We start from the raw sequence: 27862 nt of genomic DNA, 5'->3' as shown, positions 1-27862 counted from the left end.
TCAAGTTTTTCCATTCTTTTCCCTATAGTTTCTCTTTCTTTTTGGAATTCAGATGTTCCATCCTCCGGTTCACTAATTGTAGCTTCTGTCTCTTTAGATCTACCATTGTAGGTATCCATTGTTTTTTCCATTTTTTCTTCTTTGTCCTTCACTCCCATAAGTTCTGTGATTTGTTTTTTCAGATTTTCTATTTCTTCTTTTTGTTCAGCCCATGTCTTCTTCATGTCCTCCCTCAATTTATTGATGTGGTTTTTGAAGAGTTTTTCCATTTCTGTTCGTATATTCAGCATTAGTTGTCTCAGCTCCTGTATCTCATTTGAACTATTGGTTTGTTCCTTTGACTGGGCCATATCTTCAATTTTCCGAGCGTCATCCATTATTTTCTGCTCGTGTCTGGGCATTTAATCAGATTTCCCTGGGTGTGGGACCCGGCTGGTTGAAAGGTTTTTCTGTGAAATCTCTGGGCTCTGTTTTTCTTTTCCTGCCCAGTAGGTGGCGCTCGTGGCGCTCGTCTGTCTGTGGGGCCCACCAGTAAAAGATGCTGTGGCTCCTTTAACTTGCCAATCCGAATCTCGCAGTCGGCCCCGGAAACTGCGCATGGAGTGGGGGGGTCGCCGGCCACCGCGGCTTGGGGGAGTGCCGGTCCAAATTGCCCAGCTGGCCTGAGACGCCAAGCGTGACGGGAGGGCCCTGCTATCCAACGTTCCCAGTCAGACCGGGGAGCCACGTGCGTGGAGGGGACCCCAGTCGCCAGCCGCCCCGGCTGGGAAAACGCACGCCCCTCGGGTATCTCACCGCAGCGGATTCTCCCTGCCCGTCAGCCGTTCCAGAATGGGGTACGCTGTCTTTTTGGTCTCTGTCGTGACTCTGGGAGCTGTTTCGTATTGTTTCTGTTTCTTTAGTTGCTTTTCTGGAGGAGGAACTAAGACCCGCGCATCTTACTAAGCCGCCATCTTCTCCGGAAGTCCCTAGGTGTTCTTTAGGATTGGCAGTAATTGTTTTATTTGGGGTTTGGCAAACTATGATAGGTAGCAATATCTAAATGAAGCTTGTATAAGAGTGACCACCAGAGTAGCCTCTCAACTCTATTTGAAGTCTCTCAGCCACTGATACCTTATTTGTTAGACTTCTTTTCCTCCTTTTGGTCAGGATGGCATTGTTGATCCCACTGTGCCATGGCCAGTCTCATCCCTGGGAGTCATCTCCCATGCCACCAGTGAGACTTTCACCCCTGATGTCATGTCCCACTTAACTGGGAGGGCAATGATTTCACTTGCAGAGTTGGGCTTAGAGAGAGAGAGGCCACATCTGAGCAACAAAAGAGGTCCTCCAGAAGTAACTCTTAGGTATACCTATAGGTAGGCTAAGCTTCTCTGCTACATATAAAAGCTTCACAAGAGCAAGCCTTAAGATCAACGGCTTGGCCTATTGATTTGGGTGTCCCTAATGTTTGACACATTACCTGGGGTTTCCCTGGTGGTAAAGTTTAATAGTTCCATAATTTTTTCCCACCTCTCAAGGGATTTTGCCAATACTTTTTGATTATCTGCTTAATAAACTCTGGGATGTATCCAGGCATTACATTAAGCTATACAGGATTAAAGGCCCTCATTCTTGTTCTGGGCTCCCTGTGTTTGGATAGTTTAAGTGATCTAATCAGACAGGTTGAGTTAGATTATGTGCTACAGAAAATTTAGGTTCTGGACAAAATAAACTTTTCTTCCTTTGGTCTCAAAGAGTAGATGAAGTTCTAAAACACAGACAATATCTTCCTTACCCCTGTATTCCAAATTACCTTAATCTTGACCTGATTAACTTTGTTCTTATCTCTAAATACCATATGTATATATATGAATATGTGTATTAATGAAAGAAATTGTAGGGTTACAGAAGAATCATGCAGAAAATACAGAGTTCCCATATATGCCTCCTATTACTAACATTTTTCATTAGTGTGTTACTTTTGTTACAATTGGACTATTTCCATTTTAAACAGGAGGTAATTGAAGTTCAGAGAAGTTTTAACTTGGCTGGAATCAGGCAATTGAAATCCAGGCTCCTGCCAGTTCTAGTTAATATGTTAATGGTCTCCAGTGTGTAACTTTTTTCCTTTTAATTTATATTGTTTCATATATACAATGTAATAGTTTCCTTTTTAACTACTTTCAGGTATACAGTTCAATGGAATTGTATTCACAATGTTGTGCTACTATCACCAAGATCTATTTCCAAAAGTTTTCCATCACCCCAAACAGAAGCTCTGTATCCATTAAGCATTAACTACCTATTCCCCACCCTGATACCCTATAATCTACTTGCTGTCTCTATGAATTTGCATGTTCTGGCTATTTCATGTATTTCATGTAAGTGAGATCATACAAAATCTGTCCTTTTGTATCTTACTTGTTTCAAGCAACGTGATACCTTCAAGGTTCAGCCATTGTTGTGATGTGTATTAGAATTTCATTTCTTTATTACAGCTGAATGATATTCCATTGTATGTATGTGCCACATTTTGTTTATCCATTCATCCATTTGGATTGCTTCCTCCTTTAGGCTATTGTGAATAATGCTACTATGAACATCGTTGAGCATATACCTGTTCAAGGTGCTACTTTCAGTTCTTTTGGGTGTATACCGAGAAGTGGGATTCCTGGATCATATGATAATTCTATACTCTAGAATGAGTGCCATTTCTCAGGGACTACCAGATTGTTTTCCACAATTGTTGCACCATTTTACATTCCTACCAAGCTTTTACATTCCTGCATTTTACATTCCTGGCAGGAATCCATGAGGATTCCTATTTTTCTACATCCTCACCAACATTTGTTTTCTGTTTTTTTGTTGTTGCTTGTTTGTTTGTTTGTTTTGGGAATGGGCAGGCTCCAGGAATCGAACCCAGGTCTCTGGCATAGCATGCGAGAATTCTGCCACTGAGCAACTGTTGCACCGTCCTGTTTTCTGTTTATTTTAAGTAATAGCTATCCTAGTGGGGTTGAAGTGGTATCTCATTGTGCTTTTGGATTTGCATTTCTCTAATAGCTAATGATATTGAGCATCCTCTCATGTGCCTTTTAGTCATTTATATAACCTCTTTGGAGAAATGACTGTTCTAGTCCTTGGCCCATTTTTTAAATTGGGTTGTTTCTCTTTGTTGTATTCTGGATATTAAACCCTTATCAGATACATGGTTTCTGAATATTTTCTCCTGTTCTGTACGTTATCTTTTTACTTTCTTGATAAAGTCCTTTGCACAAATGTTTTTAATTTGATAAAGTCTAATTCATCTTTTTCTTTTCTTGCTCATGATTTTGGGGGGGCAGGGTTATTATTTTTTAATATATGTACATTTTTATTGATAAATCTTCAAACACGTACATTCCATGTATGATGTATAATCATTGGCTAACCATATCATCACATAGTTGTATATTCATCACCATGATCATTTTTTAGAACATTTGCATCATTGTAAAAAAAGAAAAAAAAAGAAGAAAGAAAAAACTCATACATACCATACCCCTTACACTTCCCTCTCATTGACCACTAGTATTTCCATCTGCCCAATTTATTTTATCCTTTGTCTTCTATTATTTATTTATTCTATAACCATATTTTTTTACTCATCTGTCCATACCCTGGATAAAAGATGTTACTCATGCTTTTGATGTAAAGTCTATGAATCTATTGCTTAATACCGGATCTGGAAGATATTCCCTTAAGTTTTCTTCTAGGCATTTTATAGTTTTAATTCCTATATTTAGGTCTTTGATTCATTTTGAATTAATTTATATATGTGATGTGAGGTAAGGGTCCACTTTCATTTTTTTGCACATGTATATCCAGTGTTTCCAGCACCATTTGTTGAAGAGACTGTTCTTTCCCCATTGAGTAGATGTGGCACTCTTGTCAAAAATCAACTGGCCAGGAAAGACTTCTGGGAAGATGGCCAAATAGATTAGCCCTGCTTCACGGAAAAATTAGAGAAGGGACAGGAAGGCAACTGAGGTGGCAATTTGGGAGTGTGGCTGACCTGGGAGAGCCTTCTGCACCGCATAGGGCAGTCCTAGATGCAGAGGCTGAGAAACTGAGAGGCAGAAAGCGGGCACCTGGCATGGAGGCACAGAGTCCACGGGAGTGCATGGACCAGAGCTGGGGATTAGGAAGTAAGCCAGGCTGTGTTCCTTGGGTGGGCTAGCCTCACCAGTGCAGCCCCGTGACTGGCAATTCACCCCACACTCCTGAACCCCGTCACCTGCTCCCATTCCCCACGCTCCAGGCACTCCTACCCCACCAACCCCCAGTGCACGTACCTGCCCCACACCCCCAATCCAAGTGCAGCCCAACCCACCTCTCCTGCACCCCTCCTGAGCACTACCTCCCCTTCCCTGTTCCCTGCAGGCTGTAACCAGTGCATAAAGGCTGCAGACACTAACCCCCACACCCAGGCTACCCCCGCCCCCTGCCCATACTGTCACACCACCTCACCCCTCCCCCCCGCCCCTGCAGCTCTGTGCATTAGTTTACAGCACTCCTAGACCCAGGCGTGTGCACAGGCCCCCAATTATGTCATTCAGCTCTGGGAACCTCAGTTTACAGCAGTTCCAGAACCATGCTTGTACACAGCCCTCAGCCACATTTCCCAGCTTTGAGAAAGTGCTGACCTACACGGCCAGGTGACATCTGTCCCCAGTCCATGAAGGCAGAGTTCTACACATGTGCACAAAGGTCCCTGTGCCTTAGACCAGTGCACACCAGGGTTACACCCCACAGACTGGTGCACCGACACAGCTATATCCTCCCTAGGCACTGGGTGTCCATGTTCACAAGCATCAGTGTAACATCCCTGACCTGCATCTATAAATCACTGCATTGAGTGCCCCACCCCATACCCTGCTCCCTGCTGTACAACCATCCTGCAAACACAAGGCCTTAGACTACTGAAAGAAATCAACTCCCAAAGTCAATCAATCAAGATATTTACATGCCACAGAGACAGCAGAAGATGACTAAGCATATCACAGTGCAGACAGTTATAGCACTGCCTAATGACCAAATTAAAACACCAGAGGAGACACAGACATTGGAATAACTAATCAAAGATGTTCATACAACTCTACTTAATAAAATAAGTGGATTGGAAATAACATAAAAGAGATCAAGAAGATAGTAGAAGAACATAAAGAGGAATTTGAAAGAATAAATAGAAAATAACAGTTATCATAGATATTAAAGACTCTGTTGACCAAATAAAAAACATACCAGAGGCACACAACATCAGATTTGAAGAGACAGAAGAAAGAATAAGTGATATAGAGGACAGGATAACTGACTTTGAAGACTCAAAACAGCAAATGACAAAAAAGATGAAAAAATTTAAATTGGATCTCAGAGAAATGATAGACAAAACAAAGTGCACAAATATAAGATCATTAGTGTCCCAGAAAGAGAACAGAGGAGTAAGGGCTAGGAAGAGTAGTTGAGGATATAATGGAGGAAAACTTCCCAACCCTTATGAAGGACATAAATATACAAGTCAAAGAAGCCCAGTGAGACTTGCAGAGAAGATGGCGGCTTAGTAAGGCGCGCAGGTCTTAGTTCCTCCTCCAGAACAACTACTAAAGAACTAGAAACAATACAGAACAGCTCCCGGAGCCACGACAGAAACCAGACACACAGCGTACCCCATTCCGAAACGGCTGGACCGGCTAAAAGACTCCGCTGCGGTGAGGTCCCCGAGAGGCACGCGCTTCCCCGGGCTGAGGTGGCTAGCGGCCGGAGCCCCTCCCTCCCTCCTTCCCGGGCCGGCTGGGAGCTTTGGATCGGGTTCCCCAAGCCGCGGCGACCAGAGCCCCTTCCACACACGCGGCTTCCCGGGCCAGCTGGTAGCCTCGGAACAGCGGTTCCCCAAGCTGCGGTGGCTGACGACCCTCCCCGACAGGCGACTTCCCGGAGGGAAAGGAAAGAGTCTCCAATAGTAGTAGAGACTGAGCCCAACCTAACACCAATAGTGGCATTAAGGAACAACTTCTGACTACTAAAAATAGGCCCTCAGCTCAGGCGAAACTGATGAAGGCGGAAGTCGCCAATTGGGCTAACTGAAAAAGAGGAAAGGGGGCGAAACAGAGCCTTCTGCGGCTGTTTCTACGGAGGCTTCATTGCCTCTGGGCTCAGCGCTGGGATAACATAGGTTACAACTGCCCCAAACGCAGAAACAGGCTGCTTCTAGGGCTCTCTACCACCTGAACCTTCCCCGCGGGAGGGGTGAAACACAACTCAGGTGGACTCCCTCTTTCAAGGAATTCAGATCCCAGGACTTCACAATTTGAAGCCATTAAAACCAACCTGCAACCTTTCCTCTGTCTCTACCACACACCCAGCAGCGAGAGTCTTCCAAAGTTAAAGGAGCCACAACATCTTTTGCTGATGGGACCCGCAGACAGACAAGCACCACGTACTGGGCAGGATAAGAAAAACAGAGCCCAGAGACTTCACAGGAAAGTCTTTCAACCTGCTGGGTCCCACACTCAGGGAAATCTGATTAAATGCCCAGATGCCAGCAAAAAATAACAAGTCACACCAGGAAAATTGAAGATATGGCCCAGTCAAAGGAACAAACCAGTAGCTCAAATGAGATACAGGAGCTGAACAACTAATTCTGCATATACGAACAGAAATGGAAAACCTCTTCAAAAACCAAATCGATAAATTGAGGGAGGACATGAAGAAGACATGGGATCAACAAAAAGAAGAAATGGAAAGTCTGAAAAAACAAATCACAGAACTTATGGGATTGAAAAACACAGTAGAAGAGATGAAAAAAACAATGGAAACCTACAATGGTAGATTTAAAGAGACAGAGGATAGAATTAGTGAACTGGAGGATGGAACATCTGAAATCCAAAAAGAAACAGAAACTATCGGGAAAAGAATGGAAAAATTTGAACAGGGTATCAGGGAACTCAAGGACAATATGAACCGCACAAATATACGTGTTGTGGGTGTCCCAGAAGGAGAAGAGAAGGGAAAAGGAGGAGAAAAACTAATGGAAGAAGTTTTCACTGAAATTTTCCCAACTCTTATGAAAGACCTAAAATTACAGATCCAAGAAGTGCAGCGCACCCCAAAGAGATTAGACCCAAATAGGCGTTCTCCAAGACACTTACTAGTTAGAATGTCAGAGGTCAAAGAGAAAGAGAGGATCTTGAAAGCAGCAAGAGAAAAACAATCCATCACATACAAGGGAAACCCAATAAGACTATGTGTAGATTTCTCAGCAGAAACCATGGAAGCTAGAAGACAGTGGGATGATATATTTAAATTACTAAAAGAGAAAAACTGCCAACCAAGACTCCTATATCCAGCAAAATTGTCCTTCAAAAATGAAGGAGAAATTAAAACATTTATAGACAAAAAGTCACTGAGAGAATTTGTGACCAAGAGACCAGCTCTGCAAGAAATACTAAAGGGAGCACTAGAGTCAGATACGAAAAGACAGGAGAGAGAGGTATGGAGAAGAGTGTAGAAAGAAGGAAAATCAGATATGATATATATCATACAAAAGGCAAAATGGTACAACAAAGTATTACACAAACAGTAATAACAGTAAATGTTAATGGACTGAATTTCCCAATCAAAAGACATAGACTGGCAGAATGGATTCAAAAACAGGATCCTTCTATATGCTGTCTACAGGAAACACATCTTAGACCCAAAGATAAAATGGGCTGAAAGTGAAAGGTTGGGAAAAGATATTTCATGCAAATAACAACCAGAAAAGAGCAGGAGTAGCTATACTAATATCCAACAAATTAGACTTCAAATGTAAAACAGTTAAAAGAGACAAAGAAGGATACTATCTACTAATAAAAGGAACAATTAAACAAGAAGACATAATAATCATAAATTTTATGCACCGAATCAAAATGCCCCAAAATACATGAGGAATACACTGCAAACACTGAAAAGGGAAATAGACACATCTACCATAATAGTTGGAGACTTCAATTCACCACTCTCATCAATGGACAGAACATCTAGACAGAGGATCAATAAAGAAACAGAGAGAGCCGACCCGCCCGCCCTCCTTCTCCCCACTCTTTCCCCTCCTGCTCCGGCGGCTCTCCAATCACCACGGTGCCCTCTTCCCCCGCCTTCACTGGCTCCTCCGCTACCAGCCTCGACAGCCTTGCCGCCCTCACCTTTCCTCCTCCAGAACAGCTACTGGGGGAGTGGAGATAATACAGAGCAGCTCCCGGAGCCACGAAAGAGATCAAAGGGACGGCGTACCCCATCCTGGAACAGCTGACTATCTGGGAGAACCAGCTCCGGTGAGATCACCAAGGGGCACGGGCTTTCCTGGGTGGGACGGCAAGCGACCGGAGTCCCTCCCTTCCACCTTCCCAGGCCAGCTGGTAGAATTGGACAGGCGGTCCCCTTAGGCCGCGGCGGCTGGTGCCCCCACCACGCGAGGCCCCCCGGACCAACTGAGATAGTTGGGTCGGAAATCCCCAGACTGCGGAGAACAGTGACCGGGGGATCCCTTCCAAACACGTGACTCCCCCGTCCGACTGGGAACAGTGCACTCTCCCGGGCTGCAACAGCTGGCGCCCTCCCGCCACGCTTGGCGCCCCGGGCCGACTAGCTAATTCGGCCGGACGCTCTCCCGTGCTGCGGCGGCCGGCGACCCTCCCCGCATTCGGAACCCCGGGCCGGCTGGCATTCTTCCAAGACGCTTCAGCTGCCGAACCTCCCCTACGGCGAGAATTTTCCAGAGTTAAAGGACCCACAGCAACTTTCACTGGTGGAACCCGTAGACAAACGTGTGCCACGAGCACCACCTACTGGGCAGGATAAGAAAAACAGAACCCAGAGATTGCACAGAAAAATCTTTCAACCTGTGGGGTCAAACACCCAGGGAAATCTGACTAAATGCCCAGACGCCAGCAGAAGATAACGAATCACGCTCAGAAAATTGAACATATGGCCCAGTCAAACGAAGAAACCAATAGTTCAAATGAGATACAGGAGCTGAAACAACTAATGCTGAATATACGAACAGAAATGGAAAACCTCTTCAAAAACGAAATCGATAAATTGAGGGAGGACATGAAGAAGACATGGGCTGAACATAAAGAAGAAATAGAAAAACTGAAAAAACAAATCACAGAACTTATGGAAGTGAAAGATAAAGTAGAAAAGATGGAAAAAACAATGGATACCTACAATGATAGATTTAAAGAGACAGAAGATAGAATTAGTGATTTGGAGGATGAAACATCTGAATTCGAAAAAGAAACAGAAACTATCCGGAAAAGAATGGAAAAATTTGAACAAGGTATCAGGGAACTCAAGGACAATGTGAACCGTACAAATATACGTGTAGTGGGTGTCCCAGAAGGAGAAGAGAAGGGAAAAGGAGGAGAAAAACTAATGGAAGAAATTATCACTGAAAATTTCCCAACTCTTATGAAAGACCTAAAATTACAGATCCAAGAAGTGCAGCGCACCCCAAAGAGATTAGACACAAATAGGCGTTCCCCAAAACACTTACTAGTTAGAATGTCAGAGGTCAAAGAGAAAGAGAGGATCTTGAAAGCAGCAAGAGAAAAACAATCTGTCACATACAAGGGAAACACAATAAGACTATGTGTAGATTTCTCAGCAGAAACCATGGAAGCTAGAAGACAGTGGGATGATATACTTAAGTTACTAAAAGAGAAAAACTGCCAGCCAAGACTCCTATATCCAGCAAAATTGTCCTTCAAAAATGAGGGAGAAATTAAAACATTCTCAGACAAAAAGTCACTAAGAGAATTTGTGACCAAGAGACTAGCTCTGCAAGAAATACTAAAGGAAGCACTAGAGTCAGATACAAAAAGACAGAAGAGAGAGGCATGGAGAAAAGTGTAGAAAGAAGGAAAGTCAGATATGATATATATAATACAAAAGGCAAAATGGTAGAGGAAAATATTATCCAAACAGTAATAACTCTAAATGTTAATGGACTGAATTCCCCAATCAAAAGACATAGACTGGCAGAATGGATTAAAAAACAGGATCCTTCTATATGCTGTCTACAGGAAAAACATCTTAGACCCAAAGATAAATATAGGTTGAAAGTGAAAGGTTGGGAAAAGATATTTCATGCAAATAACAACCAGAAAAGAGCAGGAGTGGCTATACTAATATCCAACAAATTAGACTTCAAATGTAAAGCAGTTAAAAGAGACAAAGAAGGACACTATATACTATTAAAAGGAACAATTAAGCAAGAAGACATAACAATCATAAATATTTACCCACCAAACCAGAATGCCCCAAAATACGTGAGGAATACACTGCAAACACTGAAAAGGGAAATAAACACATATACCATAATAGTTGGAGACTTCAATTCACCACTCTCATCAATGGACAGAACATCTAGACAGAGGATCAATAAAGAAATAGAGAACCTGAATATTACTATAAATGAGCTTGACTTAACAGACATTTATAAGACATTACATCCCACAACAGCAGGATACACCTTTTTTTCAAGTGCTCATGGATCATTCTCAAAGATAGACCATATGCTGGGTCACAAAGCAAGTCTTAACAAATTTAAAAAGATTGAAATCATACACAACACTTTCTCGGATCATAAAGGAATGATGTTGGAAATCAATAATAGGCGGAGTGCCAGAAAATTCATAAATACATGGAGGCTCAACAACACACTCTTAAACAACAAGTGGGTCAAAGAAGAAATTGCAAGAGAAATTAGTAAATACCTAGAGGCAAATGAAAATGAAGACACAACATATCAAAACTTATGGGACGCAGCAAAGGCAGTGCTAAGAGGGGAATTTATTGCCCTAAATGCCTTTATCAGAAAAGAAGAAAAGGCAAAAATGCAGGAATTAATGCCTTTATCAGAAAAGAAGAAAAGGCAAAAATGCAGGAATTAACTGTCCACTTGGAAGAACTGGAGAAAGAACAGCAAACTAATCCCAAAGCAAGCAAAAGGAAAGAAATAACAAAGATTAGAGCAGAAATAAATGAAATTGAAAACATGAAAACAATAGAGAAAATCAATAAGACCAGAAGTTGGTTCTATGAGAAAATCAACAAGATTGATGGGCCCTTAGCAAGATTGACAAAAAGAAGAAGAGAGAGGATGCAAATAAATAAGATTAGAAATGGAAGAGGAGACATAACTACTGACCTCACAGAAATAAAGGAGGTAATAACAGGATACTATGAACAACTTTACGCTAATAAATACAACAATTTAGGTGAAATGGACAGGTTCCTGGAAAGACATGAACAACCAACTTTGACTCAAGAAGAAATAGACGACCTCAACAAACCAATCACAAGTAAAGAGATTGAATTAGTTATTCAAAAGCTCCCTAAAAAGAAAAGTCCAGGACCAGACGGCTTCACATGTGAATTCTATCAAACATTCCAGAAAGAATTAGTACCTACTCTCCTCAAACTCTTCAACATAATCAAAGTGGAGGGAAAACTACCTAATTCATTCTATGAAGCCAACATCACCCTCATACCAAAACCAGGCAAAGATATTACAAAAAAAGAAAACTACAGACCAATCTCTCTAATGAATATAGATGCAAAAATCCTCAATAAAATTCTAGCAAATCGTATCCAACAACACATTAAAAGAATTATACATCATGACCAAGTAGGATTCATCCCAGGTATGCAAGGATGGTTCAACATAAGAAAATCAATTAATGTAATACACCATATCAACAAATCAAAGCAGAAAAATCACATGATCATCTCAATTGATGCAGAAAAGGCATTTGACAAGATTCAACATCCTTTCCTGCTGAAAACACTTCAAAAGATAGGAATACAAGGGAACTTCCTTAAAACGATAGAGGGAATATATGAAAAACCCACAGCTAATATCATCCTCAATGGGGAAAAATTGAAAACTTTCCCCCTAAGATCAGGAACAAGACAAGGATGTCCACTATCACCACTATTATTCAACATTGTGTTGGAAGTTCTAGCCAGAGCAATTAGGCAAGAAAAAGAAATACAAGGCATCAAAGTTGGAAAGGAAGAAGTAAAACTATCACTGTTTGCAGACGATATGATACTATACGTAGAAAACCCAGAAAAATCCACAACAAAATTACTAGAGCTAATAAATGAGTACAGCAAAGTAGCAGGCTACAAGATCAACATTCAAAAATCTGTAGCTTTTCTATACACTAGTAATGAACAAGCTGAGGCGGAAATCAAGAAACGAATCCCATTTACAATCGCAACTAAAAGAATAAAATACCTAGGAATAAATTTAACCAAAGAGACAAAAAACCTATATAAAGAAAACTACAAAAAACTGCTAAAAGAAATCACAGAAGACCTAAATAGATGGAAGGGCATACCGTGTTCATGGATTGGAAGACTAAATATAATTAAGATGTCAATCCTACCTAAACTCATCTACAGATTCAATGCAATACCAATCAAAATCCCAACAACTTATTTTTCAGAATTAGAAAAACCAATAAGCAAATTTATCTGGAAGCGCAGGTTGCCCCGAATTGCTAAAAGTATCTTGAGGAAAAAAAACGAAGCTGGAGGTCTCGCGATGCCGGACTTTAAGGCATATTATGAAGCCACAGTGGTCAAAACAGCATGGTATTGGCATAAAGATAGATATATCGACCAATGGAATCGAATAGAGTGCTCAGATATAGACCCTCTCATCTATGGACATTTGATCTTTGATAAGGCAATCAAGCCAACTCACCTGGGACAGAACAGTCTCTTCAATAAATGGTGCCTAGAGAACTGGATATCCATAAGTAAAAGAATGAAAGAAGACCCATATCTCACACCTTATACAAAAATTAACTCAAAATGGATCAAAGATCTAAACATTAGGTCTAAGACCATAAAACAGTTAGAGGAAAATGTAGGGAGATATCTTACGAATCTTACAACTGGAGGCGGTTTTATGGACCTTAAACCTAAAGCAAGAGCACTGAAGAAAGAAATAAATAAATGGGAGCTCCTCAAAATTAAACACTTTTGTGCATCAAAGAACTTCATCAAGAAAGTAGAAAGACAACCTACACAATGGGAGACACTATTTGGAAACGACATATCAGATAAAGGTCTAGTATCCAGAATTTATAAAGAGATTGTTCAACTCAACAACAAAAAGACAGCCAACCCAATTACAAAATGGGAAAAAGACTTGAACAGACACCTACCAGAAGAAGAAATACGGATGGCCAAGAGGCACATGAAGAGATGCTCAATGTCCCTGGCCATTAGAGAAATGCAAATCAAAACCACAATGAGATATCATCTCACACCCACCAGAATGGCCATTATCAACAAAACAGAAAATGACAAGTGCTGGAGAGGATGCGGAGAAAGAGGCACACTTATCCACTGTTGGTGGGAATGTCAAAGGGTGCAACCACTGTGGAAGGCAGTTTGGCGGTTCCTCAAAAAGCTGAATATAGAATTGCCATACGACCCAGCAATACCATTGCTAGGTATCTACTCAAAGGACTTAAGGGCAAAGACACAAACGGACATTTGCACACCAATGTTTATAGCAGCGTTATTTACAATTGCAAAGAGATGGAAACAGCCAAAATGTCCATCAACAGAAGAATGACTAAACAAACTGTGGTATATACATACGATGGAATATTATGCAGCTTTAAGACAAGATAAACTTATGAACCATGTAATAACATGGATGGACCTAGAGAATTTTATGCTGAGTGAATCCAGCCAAAAACTAAAGGACAAATACTGTATGGTACCACTGATGTGAACGGACATTCGAGAATAAACTTGAAATATGTCATTGGTAACAGAGTTCAGCAGGAGTTAGAAACAGGGTAAGACAATGGGTAATTGAAGCTGAAGGGATACAGACTGTGCAACAGGACTAGATACAAAAACTCAAAAATGGACAGTACAATAATACCTAATTGTAAAGTAATCATGTTAAAACACTGAATGAAGCTGCATCTGAGCTATAGGGTTTTTTTTGTTTTTGTTTGCTTGTTTGTTTGTTTGTTTGTTGTTGTTTTTTACTATTATTACTACTTTTATTTCTTTTCTTTATATTAACATTTTATATCTTTTTCTGTTGTGTTGCTAGTTCCTCTAAACTGATGCAAATGTACTAAGAAACGATGATCATGCATCTATGTGATGATGTTAAGAATTACTGAGTGCATATGTAGAACGGTATGATTTCTAAATGTTGTGTTAATTTCTTTTTTTTTCTTTCCGTTAATAAAAAAATAAAAAATTAAAAAAAAAAAAAGAATTATACAACATCACCAGGTGGGATTTATACCAGGAATGCAAGGATGGTTCAACACAAGAAAATCAGTTAATGTAATACAGCACATTAACAAATCGAAAGGGAAGAATCACATGATCATCACAATTGATGCTGAAAAAGCATTCGACAAAATCCAGCATCCTTTTCTGATAAAAGCACTCCAAAAGATAGGAATCAAAAGTAATTACCTCAGTATGATAAAGGGACTATATGAAAAGCCAATAGCTGGTATTGTACTCAATGGAGAGAGACTGGAAGCTTAAGATCAGGAGCAAGACAAGGATGCCCACTGTCACCACTGTTATTCAACATTGTGCTAGAGCTTCTAGCTAGAGCAGTCAGACAAGACAAAGAAATAAAAGGCATCGAGATTAGAAAGGAAGAAGTAAAACCCTCATTATTTGCAGATGATATGATACTATACTTGGAAGATCCTGAGAAATCTACAGCAAAGTTACTTGAGCTAATAAACAAATTCAGCAAGGTGGTGGGATATAAAATTAATGTGTAAAAATCAGTAACATTTCTATACACAAGCAGTGATCTAGCTGAGGAGTCAGTTAAGGGAAAAATCCTATTCAAAATAGCAACTAAAAGAATCAGGTACTTAGGAATGAACTTAACTAGGAACGTAAAAGACTTGTACACAGAAAACTACATAACATTGCTAAAAGAAATCAAAGGAAATCTAAATAGGTGGAAAGATATTCCCTGCTCATGGATAGGAAAGCTAAATATAGTTAAAGTGTCAATTCCACCCAAATTGATTTACATATTCAACACAGTACCAATCAAAATTCCAGTAACCTACTTTGAAGATTTGGAAAAGCTGATTATCAAATTCATCTGGAAGGGAAAGAGACCCCGAATAGCTAAAAGCATCCTAAAATAAGAAGAACAAAGTGGGAGGAATAAACACTCCCTGACTTTAAAACCGATTATAAAACCACAGTGGTCAAAACAGCATGGTACTGGCACAATGATAGAAGCACTGGCCAACAGAATCGAATCAAGAGTACAGAAATAGACCACCAAATCTATGGTCAAATGATTTTTGACAAGGCCCCCAAATCCTCTGAACTGGGACAATAATTGGGCATTTTCAATAATTGAGCATGGAAGAACTGGATATCAATAGCCAAAAGAATGAAAGAGGACCCCTATCTTACACCGTACACAAAAATGAACTCAAAGTGGATCAAACACCTAAATATAAGAACTAGCACCATAAAGCTTCTAGAAGAAAATGTAAGGAAACATCTTCAAGACCTAATAACATGAGGTTGCTTCCTAAACTTTACACTCAAAGCACAAGCAACAAAAGGAAAAATAGATCAAAGGGGAACTCCTCAAAATCAAATGTTTCTACACCTCAAAAGACTTTGTCAAAAAGTGAAGAGGCAGCCACCTCAATGGGAGAAAATATTTGGAAATCACATATTGGACAACGGTTTGATTTCTTGTATATACAAAGAAATCATACAACTCAACAACAAAGAACAAACAACCCAATTATAAAATGGGCTAAAGATATGAATAGACATTTTTTTGAAGAGCAAATACAGATGACTCAAAAGCACATGAAGAGATGCTCATTTTCATTGGTTATAAGGGAAATGCAGATCAAGACTACAATGAGGTACCACCCCATACCTATAAGAATGGCAGCTATTAAACAAACAGGAAACTATAAATGTTGGGGAAGATGTGGAGAAACTGGGACACTTATGCACTGCTGATGGGACTGTATAATGGTGCAGCCACTATGTAAGACCGTTTGGCGGTTCCTTAGGAAGCTAAATATCAAGTTACCCTATGACCCAGCAATAGCACTACTTGGTATATACCCAGAAGAACTGAAAGCAATGACACAAACAGACATTTGCACACCTATGTTCATAGCAAGGTTACTCACAATCGCCCAAAGATGGAAACAAACCAAATGCCCATCAACAGACAAGTGGATCAACAAAATGTGGTATATACATATGATGGAATATTATGCGATAGTAAGACAAAATAATGTCCTGAAACACATGACAAGATGGATGAGCCTTGAGGACATAATGCTGAGTGAAATTAGCCCAACACAAAAGGATAGATACTGTATGATTCCACTTTTATGACCAGCATAAAGGTATAATCAGAGGCTTATAATACAAAATAAGGGGACTTAGAGATACATAGAAGCTAGGGATGGGTGAACTGATAGCTAATGAGGTTGAACTCCAATGTAAGGAAGTAGATAGGAGTGAAGGTGGTTCTCCAGTGGGTCTATAAGTAATATTACCATATTGAAGATGAACAAGATTGAAAGGGGTTGTATAGACCTATGTGTCCCACTGATTAACACTAGAAATGTTCTCTCAAGAGAACTAATTCTTGTACAAACAGTGTTTAAGTCCAGGGTATGGGGGAAAACTGCTATTGCATGCTTTAAGCTATGTTCCAAAGGAAACCATCAGCACGATCACAGCAACAGCAGAGGTAAATAGCGGGGGAGGGACAAGAATTAGGAGGAGGTTTCGATTTCCTATTTGGCAAGGGTGTGTTTATTGGTTTTCTTTTTCTTGGAAACAATGAAATTATCTAAAATTGAGAATGTTGATGGACTGTGGACTTTGAGCACTATACATGATGCCTGATGAATGCAGGTGGCTAAGGGATGCACTTTGGAGAAGTAGATAGGCAAATGGTGGTGTATATTTACAAATGAAAGTTGTGCTGCTACAAAAACGAACAAAGTCATGAGGCATGCAGAGATGTGAATGAACATGTGGGTCACTTGGTGAGACAAAATAAACCAGAAACAAAAGAACAAGAATGGTATGGTCACCTTTAGAAAATGATTATAAGAAAACAGGTAAACTTCTAGAGCACACATGTTAAGTCCATAGTGGTGATTATTATTCTGGACTTTGAGAGGCTGTTTTATATATATAACCTGATATTTAGAGATAAGAACGAAGCCAAACAGGTTGGGTTTAAAGTAATTCAGAACACAGGGGTAAGGAAGACAGTGTCTATATTTTAGAACCACACATGCTTTTTGAGACCAATGGAAAAAGGTTTATTTGGTCTGGACTGAAATTTTCTGTAGTGTATAATCTGATTCAACCTATTTGTATATAGCTCATTTGAACAATTGAAACACAGGGAGCCCAGAATAAGAAAGAGGTCCTTTAATCCTACATAGATTTTTGTAATGCCTGGATATGTCCTAGAGTATATTAAGCAGACAATCAAAAAGTATTGGCAAAGTCACCTGAGGAATGGGAGAAGAATGTGGAAATATTAAACCTTACCATCAGGAATCCCCTGAATACTGTGTCAAATTTTAGGAACACTCAAATCAATAGGCCATGCCCTCGATCATGAAGCTTATGTAGGTAGCAGAGAAGCTTAGACTACCTGTAGGCATGCCTAAGAGTTACTTCTGGAGGACCTCTGTTGTTTCTCAGATGTGGCCTCAGTCTCTCTAAGCCCAACTCTGCAAGTGAAATCATTGCCCTCCCCCCTACGTGGGACATGACATCCAGGGGTGAAAGTCTCTCTGGCGATGTGGGAGATGACTCCCAGGGATGAATCCAGACCTGGCACTGTGGGATCAACAATTCCATCTTGACCAAAAGGGGGAAAAGAAGTGTAACTGATAAAGTATCAGTCTATTTGGAGAGAGTTCAAATAGACTCTAGAGGCTATTTGGGAGGTTGCTTTTATGCTAATTTCAGTTAGACCTCGCTACCTATCATAACCTCCAACCCCCAACCAGGACCATTCCAGCCAATTCTAAAGAACACCTAGGGCAATATATAAGATTTCACAAGGGTTCCATGCACTAAAATAACTTTCCAGAAACCTACAACCTCCAGATGGGTCCCTGGTCCAGATCATTCCTGAAACCTCGGCCAGCCTCTCCAGAACATCAGATAGTTCCATCTCCCTACCTCATATTAGTGACAGACCCTTCCAATATCAAAAATTTAGAATGACCATAGCCCAAACAACCCTAAAGAGAGGGGTGAAAAGATCAAAGGTGACAGTGGAGTTATACAGAGAAGATAGGATTTAACAAATGAATATGAACGCTGAATCATTAAATTGATATCTCTTTTAGTCTCCAGTATTTTAGAACAACTAGAAATAAAAACCTAAAATTGTGGAATTGTAACCCATGTCAAAGTTTGAAATCTCTACTACAACTAATTGTGGTGCTGTGCTTTGAAATTTATAGCTTTTTTGTATATGTGTTATTTCTTACACAAAAAAGGAAGAAACAAAGTTGATTGTGATGATAAAAAAAGATTTAAGCCCTGTAGCCTCCTGTAGTATGGAGCAGCTAGAAGGAAAAATATGAGAGGATTGTATGGTAGCCCATGACAAACTCTGGGATCTGTCCTGTAACTACTTGTTGAAGAGTGCTTTGAACGCTATTGTTTTTTATTTCTTTGCTTTGTATGTATGTTATATGATACAATAAAATAGTTGAAAATAAATAAAGAAATAACAGGGGAAACAAAGGTTAAAATATATTGGGTAGATGGAAATACTAGTGGTCAATGAGAGGGAGAGGTAAGGAGTATGTTATGTATGAGTTTTGAGTTTTGCCTTTTTTCTTTTTATTTATTTTTCTGAAGTGATGCAAATGTTCTAAAAGATGATCATGGTGACAAATTACACAACTATGTAATGATATTGTGAGCCACTGATTGTACACCATGTATAGAATGTTTGTATGTTAAGAATGTTTGTGTTTATAAGTTGTTTATCAGTACAAATATTTTTTAAAAAATCAACTGGCCATAGAGTCTAGTGTGTTAGTTTTTAATATATAGCACATTTGAGTATGGTTGGTAGATTTTTATTACAATTTTAAAATTTGTAATATTTTTTAAAAATAAATTTTGAATCAGTTGTATAAAAAAGTCTTAAAGACCCTCTTTTTAAATATTTAGAAAGTCATTGTTCTCCTCCACCGACCTCACCCCAACCTCATCCCCCCCCTCATTTCACAGCAGGGGTCTTTTTTATTGTATAATATAACATATATACAAAGCAAAGAAAGAAAAAAGCAATGGTTTTCTTTTTGGGGGCATGGGCAGGCACCAGGAATCTAACCCAGGTCTCTGGCATGGCAGGCAAGAACTCTGCCTGCTGAGCCACTGTGGCCCACCCAGCAATAGTTTTAAAGCACCCTTCAGCAAGTAGTTACAGGACAGATCCCAGAGTCTGTCGTGGTCTACCATACCATCAACTCAGATTTTTCCTTCTAGCTGCTCCAGAACACTGGAGGCTAGAAAGAATATATATTTTTTAATCATCACTTTTTTCTTTTTTTGTGAAAAATAACATATTTGTATGACAAAAAATACAAAAAAATACAAAACAATAAATTTCAAAGAGTAGCGTAACAGTTGTATAACAGATTTCAGAGTTTGGTACGGGTTATAATTCCACAATTTTAGGTTTTTACCTCTAGCTTCTATAAGATACTGGAGACTAAAAGAAAAATCAATATAATGATTCAGCAGTGATTTTCGTTTGTTAAACCCTACCTTCCTGTATAACTCCATCATCACCTTTGGTCTTTCTCACACTCTTTAGCGGTATTTGGGCTATGCCCATTCTAACATTTTCATGTTGGAAGGGGCTGTCAGTAGTAAGGGGTAGGGTGCTGGAACTAGCTGATGTCTTGGAGGGGCTGGCCCCTTTAGGTTTCAGGACTTGTCTGGTCCAGGGACCTATCGAAGCAGGGGAAATTGAGACCCAGGGAAAGAAGGCTTAATGGGGTAATGACTGAGTTGTGATTAGAGCTCTGATAGTGCTGAGGCCCAGTCAGTCTTCTAAGATTTTCTTTTTAAGAACCATATATAATAATGAGTCCCAGTTTGCAAAAGGCTTCCTCCTTGGGCACTTACAAGGATCCTCTGAGCCCAACTTTCCGACTATGGAGTGGAAATATAGATGCCCATGTCCAGGAGGGGAAATGACTTGCCCAGAGTCCTGTGGTGAGTCAGTGGCCAGCTTCTCATCCTGTGTGGGATCCTAACTGGGAAGTATATGAAACAGGGAAGAACCTAGCTGCTGACTTGCCATGTGACAGTAGTATGGGAATGTCAATCTCTGTTGGCTTTTTTTTCTGTGGATATTTTAGTAAGTGGAGTTCTGTGTAGAAGCCCTCATATGCATAGTGGCATGCTCTGAAGGAAGGGAGCTGGTCTGCTTTTGCCTTTCCCTGTTTGAGGACACCTGCCCAGAAACTTGGGTTTCAAGGAGCCAATTTGAAAACCACTGCATCAGATGATCCCAGATTTTCTTCCAGCTCTATAATGCTGCCAAAATGTCTATTCCAGAGAAGAAGGATGCACTTTCTGAACCAAAAGACAAAAATCCATGGTGTAGCAAGGACACACTATACTTTTCCTTTTTTTTTTTTTTTTTCAGTTATCCATTGTATAAAGATTATGACTAAACCCTGTATAAAGTGATTTTTAAGGCCCCTTGATTGACTCTGCCTGTGAGCATGGGCTGGTTTATTTTCATCCTTCACGACTGTTTCTACTTGGGTGGCCTCTTGGGAAGGGTCAGAAGGGTCTTCTCAGTTGGCTGGAGCCTAGATGGACAGTGCTGGGCCTGAGGAATCAGAGAATAATGGCACACTTGAGCTAGGAAGACCAGCAGGGCTGGCCAACTGAATTCTTCACGTGTAGATGGGGAAACTGAGGCCCAGAATAGGCAGGACCTGCTCATGGTCACCCAGCAAGCAAGTGGTGAAACCAAGCCTAGAACCCATCCAGGGCTCTCCCTCTCCATCCTGTTGTCCCAACAGGACTCACCCTGGGCACTCCACCTTCTGCTGGGGATTTAAATTGGCACAGCCTTTCAGGAGAGCAATTTTACAATATCTGTTAATATTTAAAATGTGCCCATCTGTGGTCCCATAATTCCCTTTCTATGAATTCCTGGTACATAAATACTTTCACAGGTTTCCTAAGATATATTCAAGGATGTTTAGTGTAGTGTTGTTACAAGGATAGTGAAAAATTAAAAGCAGCGTCAGTGTCCTTCAACAGGAGGCTTGATTGAACGCTGTGATGCATCCATACTATAGGACACCATGAAACTGTTAAATAGAAAAATGAAGTAGTTCTGTACATGCTAAAATGGCAAGATATCCTGCATATTGAAAAGTGAAATATATCAAGACTTGTCTATATAGTGAAGCCATTTGGGGGGATTATTTTTCATTTGTCTTTCAGGGGGAAAGATAATATACCATCCACAGTGATCTCTAAAGGTAGGAGTAGTAGGAGACTTTTACTTTGTAAATTTATTCAGAAATGTTTCCTTTTTTATAATGGCATGTCTGATTATTTTGTAATTGAAAATAAAATTAAAATAAGCCCTCGTCTAGAGCAGGCATCAGCAGACTACAGCCTGTGGGCCAAATCTAGCCCATGGCCTTTGTACAGCCTACAAACGACGAATGGATTCCGAATGGATTTTACATTTTTAAAGGGTTGTAACACACACAAACACAGAAGAAAGTGTAACAAAGACCATATGTGGCCCAGAGTGTCCAAAATATCTACTCTCTGGCCCTGTACCAAAAAAAATTTGCTAACGCCTGGTCTAGAGGAAAAGGGAAGGTTGGTTGTGAATGATAACTTCAGAGCCTGAATGCTTTCTTCCTCTAACTGGGAGGGTCTCTACTTCCTCCCCTTCCCCGCACCCTGTTTCCACTTCCTGCAGGAGTTGACTTTGAAATTGACCTGCCCAGTAAGAAGGTTTGCATTGAGTCGGAGCACAGCACGGACACTCTGCTGGAGACCCTGAAGAAAACAGGAAAGACCGTTTCCTACCTTGGCCCCAAGTAGCAAGGACCTGGGCCTCCAGCCCACAGGATGGACCAAAGGGGGCAGGTGGGTGCGGCTCCTGCTGGTTGAAGAAATTTACCCACACCTCCTAGCAGGGGCTGACCCTGGATTGTTTCTTTGGCGAGGTTACAAATATTTCATTATTATTGAATGCAAATCCCAAAGTTCAGAAAAGCCTTATAGCTCCCAGTAAGTAGGCAGAGCACTGTCTGGACTCCCTTTACGACTGGAGGAGAGGAGAGCGCATTATTTCCTTGTCTACAGGGTCTGTGTTAGAGTGTCTGACCCTGGAGCAGCCTGTCTTTTGCTTTGATAAACTGACTGTTCCATCTGAAATGAAACCTGTGCCCTGGACCTCATTCTTCTATGCACTGACCAGGCAAGTTAATTTAGACTTTGCCTTTCTCCCCACTAGGAACTGCCATCAGCTTCCTGAGCATGCTCTCAGCCCAGACTAGTATGAAACGAAAGTGTGTCTAAGATGGATGTTCCCTTAGATTTCCTGTCAACAAAGGAGGCAGATAAATGGCCCCGTGCCTGTACTCTTCCCTCTGGACCTAGGGCAGAGCTTACTCACTGACCCTGCATCCTACCCACCATGCCCAGCCAGGCTCAGAATCCACAACAGAGCCCACCTGGTTGTGCCTCCCTGTGCAGTGCATTTGACATGTAAATTACAATGCCTGCCATCCCTGATGTGGCTTGGCTCCACTGGGGAGAGAAAGTGACTTGACCCAGGCCTCACAAGGATGAGTGGCTGAGGCCGGACAAGAGGCAGGCTGCCTAAATCCCAGTTCTCTGATGGCTGTAACTGGCATTGTTGTCCCCATGAATGGACCCACAGAGAGCTCCCCAGGCAGAGGCCAGCTCTGGCAGGTCTGGGCAGTCCCCTGCAAGTACAGCCTCCTTCCCGAAGGCACATATTTGTCATCTGACCTAGGGTCGGGTCCTGTGTGTATGGTGACATCGTGAGATGTCAGAGGTATCTGTTTTCCCCACCCCCTTTCAATCCATGGCTGTCCCCCAGGTTCAGGAATGAGCCCTGAATGAATAATCCAGGATTCCACATTCAGCTCTGCCCTAATTTCTCACTGACTCTGGGCATGTCTCCCCACTTTCCTGAGATTTGTTCCCTTCATCTGTAAAATGGAGCAAAACATGCCCCCTGTTTTCCTGCCTCATGGGGGTTACTGTGAAGTATCTTCTAAATGTGAGGGATTATTTCACAGAAAGGTAAAACCATTTCCACCGCCCAGCAGAGCAGTGTTCAACACACCGTTCTCCATCTCTAGGGTTTTTTGTGGAGAAGGTGAGCAGGTGGGGCTCTGGGCTTCTCTAGCCCAAGTAAACCCTGCTTTTGTCTGTTTCATGTTGGGTCTCCATGTAGATGGTAAGATTGTGTTCTGTAAAAGTGCTCTGTAACAGGAAGGGATGGAGGGAGGGAAGAGGTAAAACTCTTTCCAAGCTGGCAGTACACATGGGGAGCCTCAACCCAGACAGCTTGAACAGGAAACTCTTGGCCCGGACATATGAATTGTATTTAATAGATGCTGGTTGTAAACCATATGTAGTTTAATGTGCATTTTTTCCCATAAGAGTTTTATTTATTTGTTTTTAGCTTTTTTATCATAGGAAATGGCACACATACTCCAGCAGAGTAGTAAAATGCATCCACATATATCCATCCTCTGGATCCAACAATGATCAAATCACAGCCATCATTGTTTTCATCCTTGGCCTCCTTACAGATCATTTGGAATCAAGCACAGGACATCATATAATTTTGTCTGTGAATATTTCAATACACATATGTAGTTTGAGAAAAGCTCCCAGAGATTCAGATACACAGCGCTGGGTAAGAATCATAAATCAAGCCAGTCATCCCAAACACCCAGGCAGCTCCTGTTACTGGAGTTGGTATTTTAAGAGGTTCCCCCAATGACTTATTTACAGTTAAGTTTGAGAACCACAGAGAAAGAAAACCGTCAGTATTTATTGATTATGACATCATCATGATTATCTGGCTTTGGCATATTTGTTTGCTTATAATTTTATTCACTGCTTTCCCACCCTAAACCTGAGACAGGACAGGAGTACTGTCCTCTGAATACCCCAGCAGCCCTGGGAGTTCCCCAGAAGAGGGCCTGAGCGGTGATTGGCTTGTAACGGTAGTGGGCACTGGCTAAATCAAGTATAACGGGCTTTGTGGGTGTGGTGTGGGGGGATGGACCCTGGAGTTCTAGTCCTGCTGCCCAGGGCTTCCCACCTCACCCCTGCCTGGTAAGTCCTTCTTGGTGGAACCTTTATTGCTCTTGCATTGTTGCGATGCGCCAGCAGGTGGCGCCTTTGTTCTACCTAACTTCTCGTCTTTCTCTGCTAGGACGGCTGATTGTCTCTTTTCCTGGCTTCCAAACAGACCTGGGACCTGGCAGCCCTGCTCAGCGATGAGAGTTCCTGTGGACACTGTCACTCAACTCTGCTCCTCCCTAGCTTCCCTGCAATAAAGTCAAGCTGCTCTTCTTGAAAATGCTGCCTCTTGCATGGTCTTAATGTTGCTTGCTCATGTGCAGACCTTGGTGTTTGTAATTTTCGCTTGTATTGGAGTTTCAAGAGCACCAGTCACCGGCCTGGACCCTGATTCTATATCTGACAATTTGCTGTGTGGTCCATAGCAAGTCACTTCCCTTCTCTGAACCTCATTTTTTCTCATCTATAAAGTGAAGTTAGGCCAGATCACTTTCTTTTCACTTCTTTTACTCCATGTTTTGAAAACTTTTATCAAGTGATTTTCATTTAAGGATGTCTTATGTTAATCATGGCAGTTAGATTAGTGGGATAGAGTACAGGCCATGAAGATAAACTGCCTGGTTTAGAGTCCCAGCTCTAGTACCTCTCAGCTGAGCCACTTTTGACAGGACACTGAGCTTCTCAGTATCTACATGCACAAAATGTGATAAATAGCATCTACTGCAAATGGTGGTTGTGGGGATTAAATAAGGTGATTCATGTAAATCACTTAGAGTAGTGCTAGCCAGGTAGAAATCACTCAGGAAGCATTACCTATTGACCCATTTTTCAGTGTTTCATTAATCAAAGATCTGTAGAAATGGCAACTAGAATTCCAGTCAGCCTTAAGAATTAATGCCTGACAGAGCTGTTCAATTAAATCAAAACAAAGGAAATATTTTAGTCTGTCTGTGTAACTTTATTTGAAAATTTAAAAAGTATTAAAATAGGAGTTCTCAGACTTTTGACCTTAAGACCCTTTTACGCTCTCAAAAAGCATTTGGTTATATCCATCAACACTACTATATTAGAAATTAAAGTAGGAATTTTTAGAGCTCAAGAACACACAGCACATGTGCCATGTCACAGGAGTGGTGAGGTCATCAAATGCAGACTCAAAAACTCCACTGTACCCTAGTGAGAGGAAATTTGAAAGGCAAATAATGTCCTATGGAAATGTTTCTTTTTAATTCATTAGCCTTCTGAAAGGATCTTGGGGCACATGTATTGAGAATCACTACTTTATCCATTTATTGGGCACTTATTAGGGGCCCAACTTTGCTAGTTGCCAGGACATGACCTGGCCGTGCATTTGACAAGCTGTAACCTTAGACCAGTCACCTCATCTCTTCCAGAAGAGATGAGTTTCCTCATCTGTGCAATGGGTATCGTAAGACTTGCACCTTGGGATGGTGAGAACCTGGGACTTGGCAGCCAGAAATGAGATGTCACTTTTGCTCTAAACTGGCGTGCTTGCATGTTGTGATCCTCTTGTTAAAGTATTAAACAAGTCTCAGAGCCATTTCTGTCTTTCTGGACCCGAAGGGGCCCAGGGACTCCAGCCTTCAAGGAGGACTGGCCTCTGCAGCTCTGATGGTGTATGGGTTCTTTGGCCACCAGTGAGCAGTGTCCTTCGGATTTGATTCAATCCCTCCGTGCCTCCCTCCCTACCCTCATTTTTTTGCTGTCTCCAGATCTAAGAAGTTGAAGGCAGGTTCTGTGGGCTCTGGGAGCACAAACTTGAGGATTTTTTCCATTTTCACCATTTCCCCAGAAGAACTGGTTCAGGCTGCCTGGCCCATTGGGAGCACCCTGAAGTCCAGACACTAGTGCCTTTTAGGGTGAGTGGTCCTTGGAGAGGTTCCTCTCTTTGGGCTCTTCCTTGCACAACCCACCCCCCACCCCCCACTTGGAGAATCCAAGTTTCCAGCTGGAGCCCTTGGTTCTGTTCTTTGAGGTTGGCGGTCCATGGAGCAAATGACATTTCAGAACAAAGCAAAGGCTCCTGCAGGGTGGGTGAGTGTGGGGGATGGGGTGCAATATGTTCACATGCCACTCAGATACGTTTCTCCAGCACCTGGCCTCAGCCCACCTTTCCATCCTTTCCCACCCTCCCTGCTCGACCCTTCCTGCAGCCAGGTCGCCCCTCATTTGTCTCTAGCTTTTGCTCCCGCTGCCCCCCAGAGGTGGATCCCCTCCGCCTGCCTCCCCACTATTTCCTCATCTCCTTATACAAGTCCTTCTCCCTTCCTTATATATCACATCCTCCCAGAAGGCTGGACACAGATGAAATCACTTATTTCTCCTTTTGGCCCCCAAAGCATTTATTTCGTAAGCTTCGCTGTTGTGACAAAGCATTTTGTCCATGTGCCTTTCCTGTCCTTAGGGATCGGGCCAGGCATCTCTCCTTCCCACGCACCCAGTGTTGGGGGGTGGATGGGAGATGGCCGCCACTTTAGGGGTGCTATTTTAGTCAGCGCTTGCACTGGCCTCATTTCATCCTCACTTGGTCCTCATAAGATAGTGGACTAGGACAGACTCAACAAGTGCTAGTTGAATTCACCTTACAGAGGAGGAAATCGTGGGGCCTAATCCTTTTAGCAGGTTTGTATTTTTTCCAAAGATCCCTCTTAGGGAGTACAGCCTGCAGCCAAACCTGGAATGTTCCCAGTAACGGGCCATTGTTTCCAGGATCCCTGGAGGAAAATTTGGCCATGACTGATGGGTAAAGCTGAGTGAACTTTATCCTGCATGTTGCCACTTATTGCCATGGCTGGAGAAAAGAAAGCCACTCTGTCCCTTTGATGTTTTAGACTATTGCTCGAGGGCTGCACGAGGGCAGACCTCCACCTCCCCAGCACAGGGGAGCACCCCACAGCAGGAACTGGGTAAGAATGCACAGGGGAGCACCCCACAGCAGGAGCTGGGTGAGCATGCACAAGCCACCTCCCCTCTCTGCCTGCTGTTAAATACAAGTTTTTAAGTTTGGGGTGTTGTTTTCTTTTTTAAGGATATAATTGACATTCAACGAATTACACATTTTTAAAATGCACAATTTAAGTTTTGACATATATGTGTGTGTTGTACACACACATACACTTGGGAAACCATTACAACAATCAATACGGTGAACATATTTATCAGTGCAAAAGGTTTCTTCACACCCCTTGGGAATCTCCACCACTCTTTCCCCATCTGCAACCAACTACAGATCTGCTTTTTTTTGGCCACCATTGATTAGTTTGCATTTTCTAGAGTTTTAGACACATGCCATCTGTGCTGGTTTGGAAGGATGTATGTCTTCTAGAAAAGCCATGTTTTAATCTAAATCCCATTTCATAAAGGCAAAATAATC

At 41.6% G+C, this 27862-nt stretch overlaps 1 protein-coding gene across 1 annotated transcript in view; it reads left to right on the top strand.

Moving 5' to 3' along the window:
- The window catches only part of ATOX1 (antioxidant 1 copper chaperone), a 34893-nt gene extending 10145 nt beyond the window's left edge, over window positions 1-24748 (top strand). Inside the window, exons 3-4 of the mRNA XM_077137457.1 lie at window positions 22097-22266; window positions 24602-24748. Coding sequence (XP_076993572.1) covers window positions 22097-22221 — 125 coding nt within the window. The 3' untranslated portion in view covers window positions 22222-22266; window positions 24602-24748. The remainder of the gene's footprint in view (window positions 1-22096; window positions 22267-24601) is intronic.
- Window positions 24749-27862: the final 3114 nt, after the last annotated feature.

The sequence above is a fragment of the Tamandua tetradactyla genome, chromosome 20 (genome assembly GCF_023851605.1).
Source record: "Tamandua tetradactyla isolate mTamTet1 chromosome 20, mTamTet1.pri, whole genome shotgun sequence".
In the NCBI taxonomy this organism is placed as follows: Eukaryota; Metazoa; Chordata; class Mammalia; order Pilosa; family Myrmecophagidae; genus Tamandua; species Tamandua tetradactyla.
This window is presented reverse-complemented; position numbering and strand designations above follow the sequence as displayed.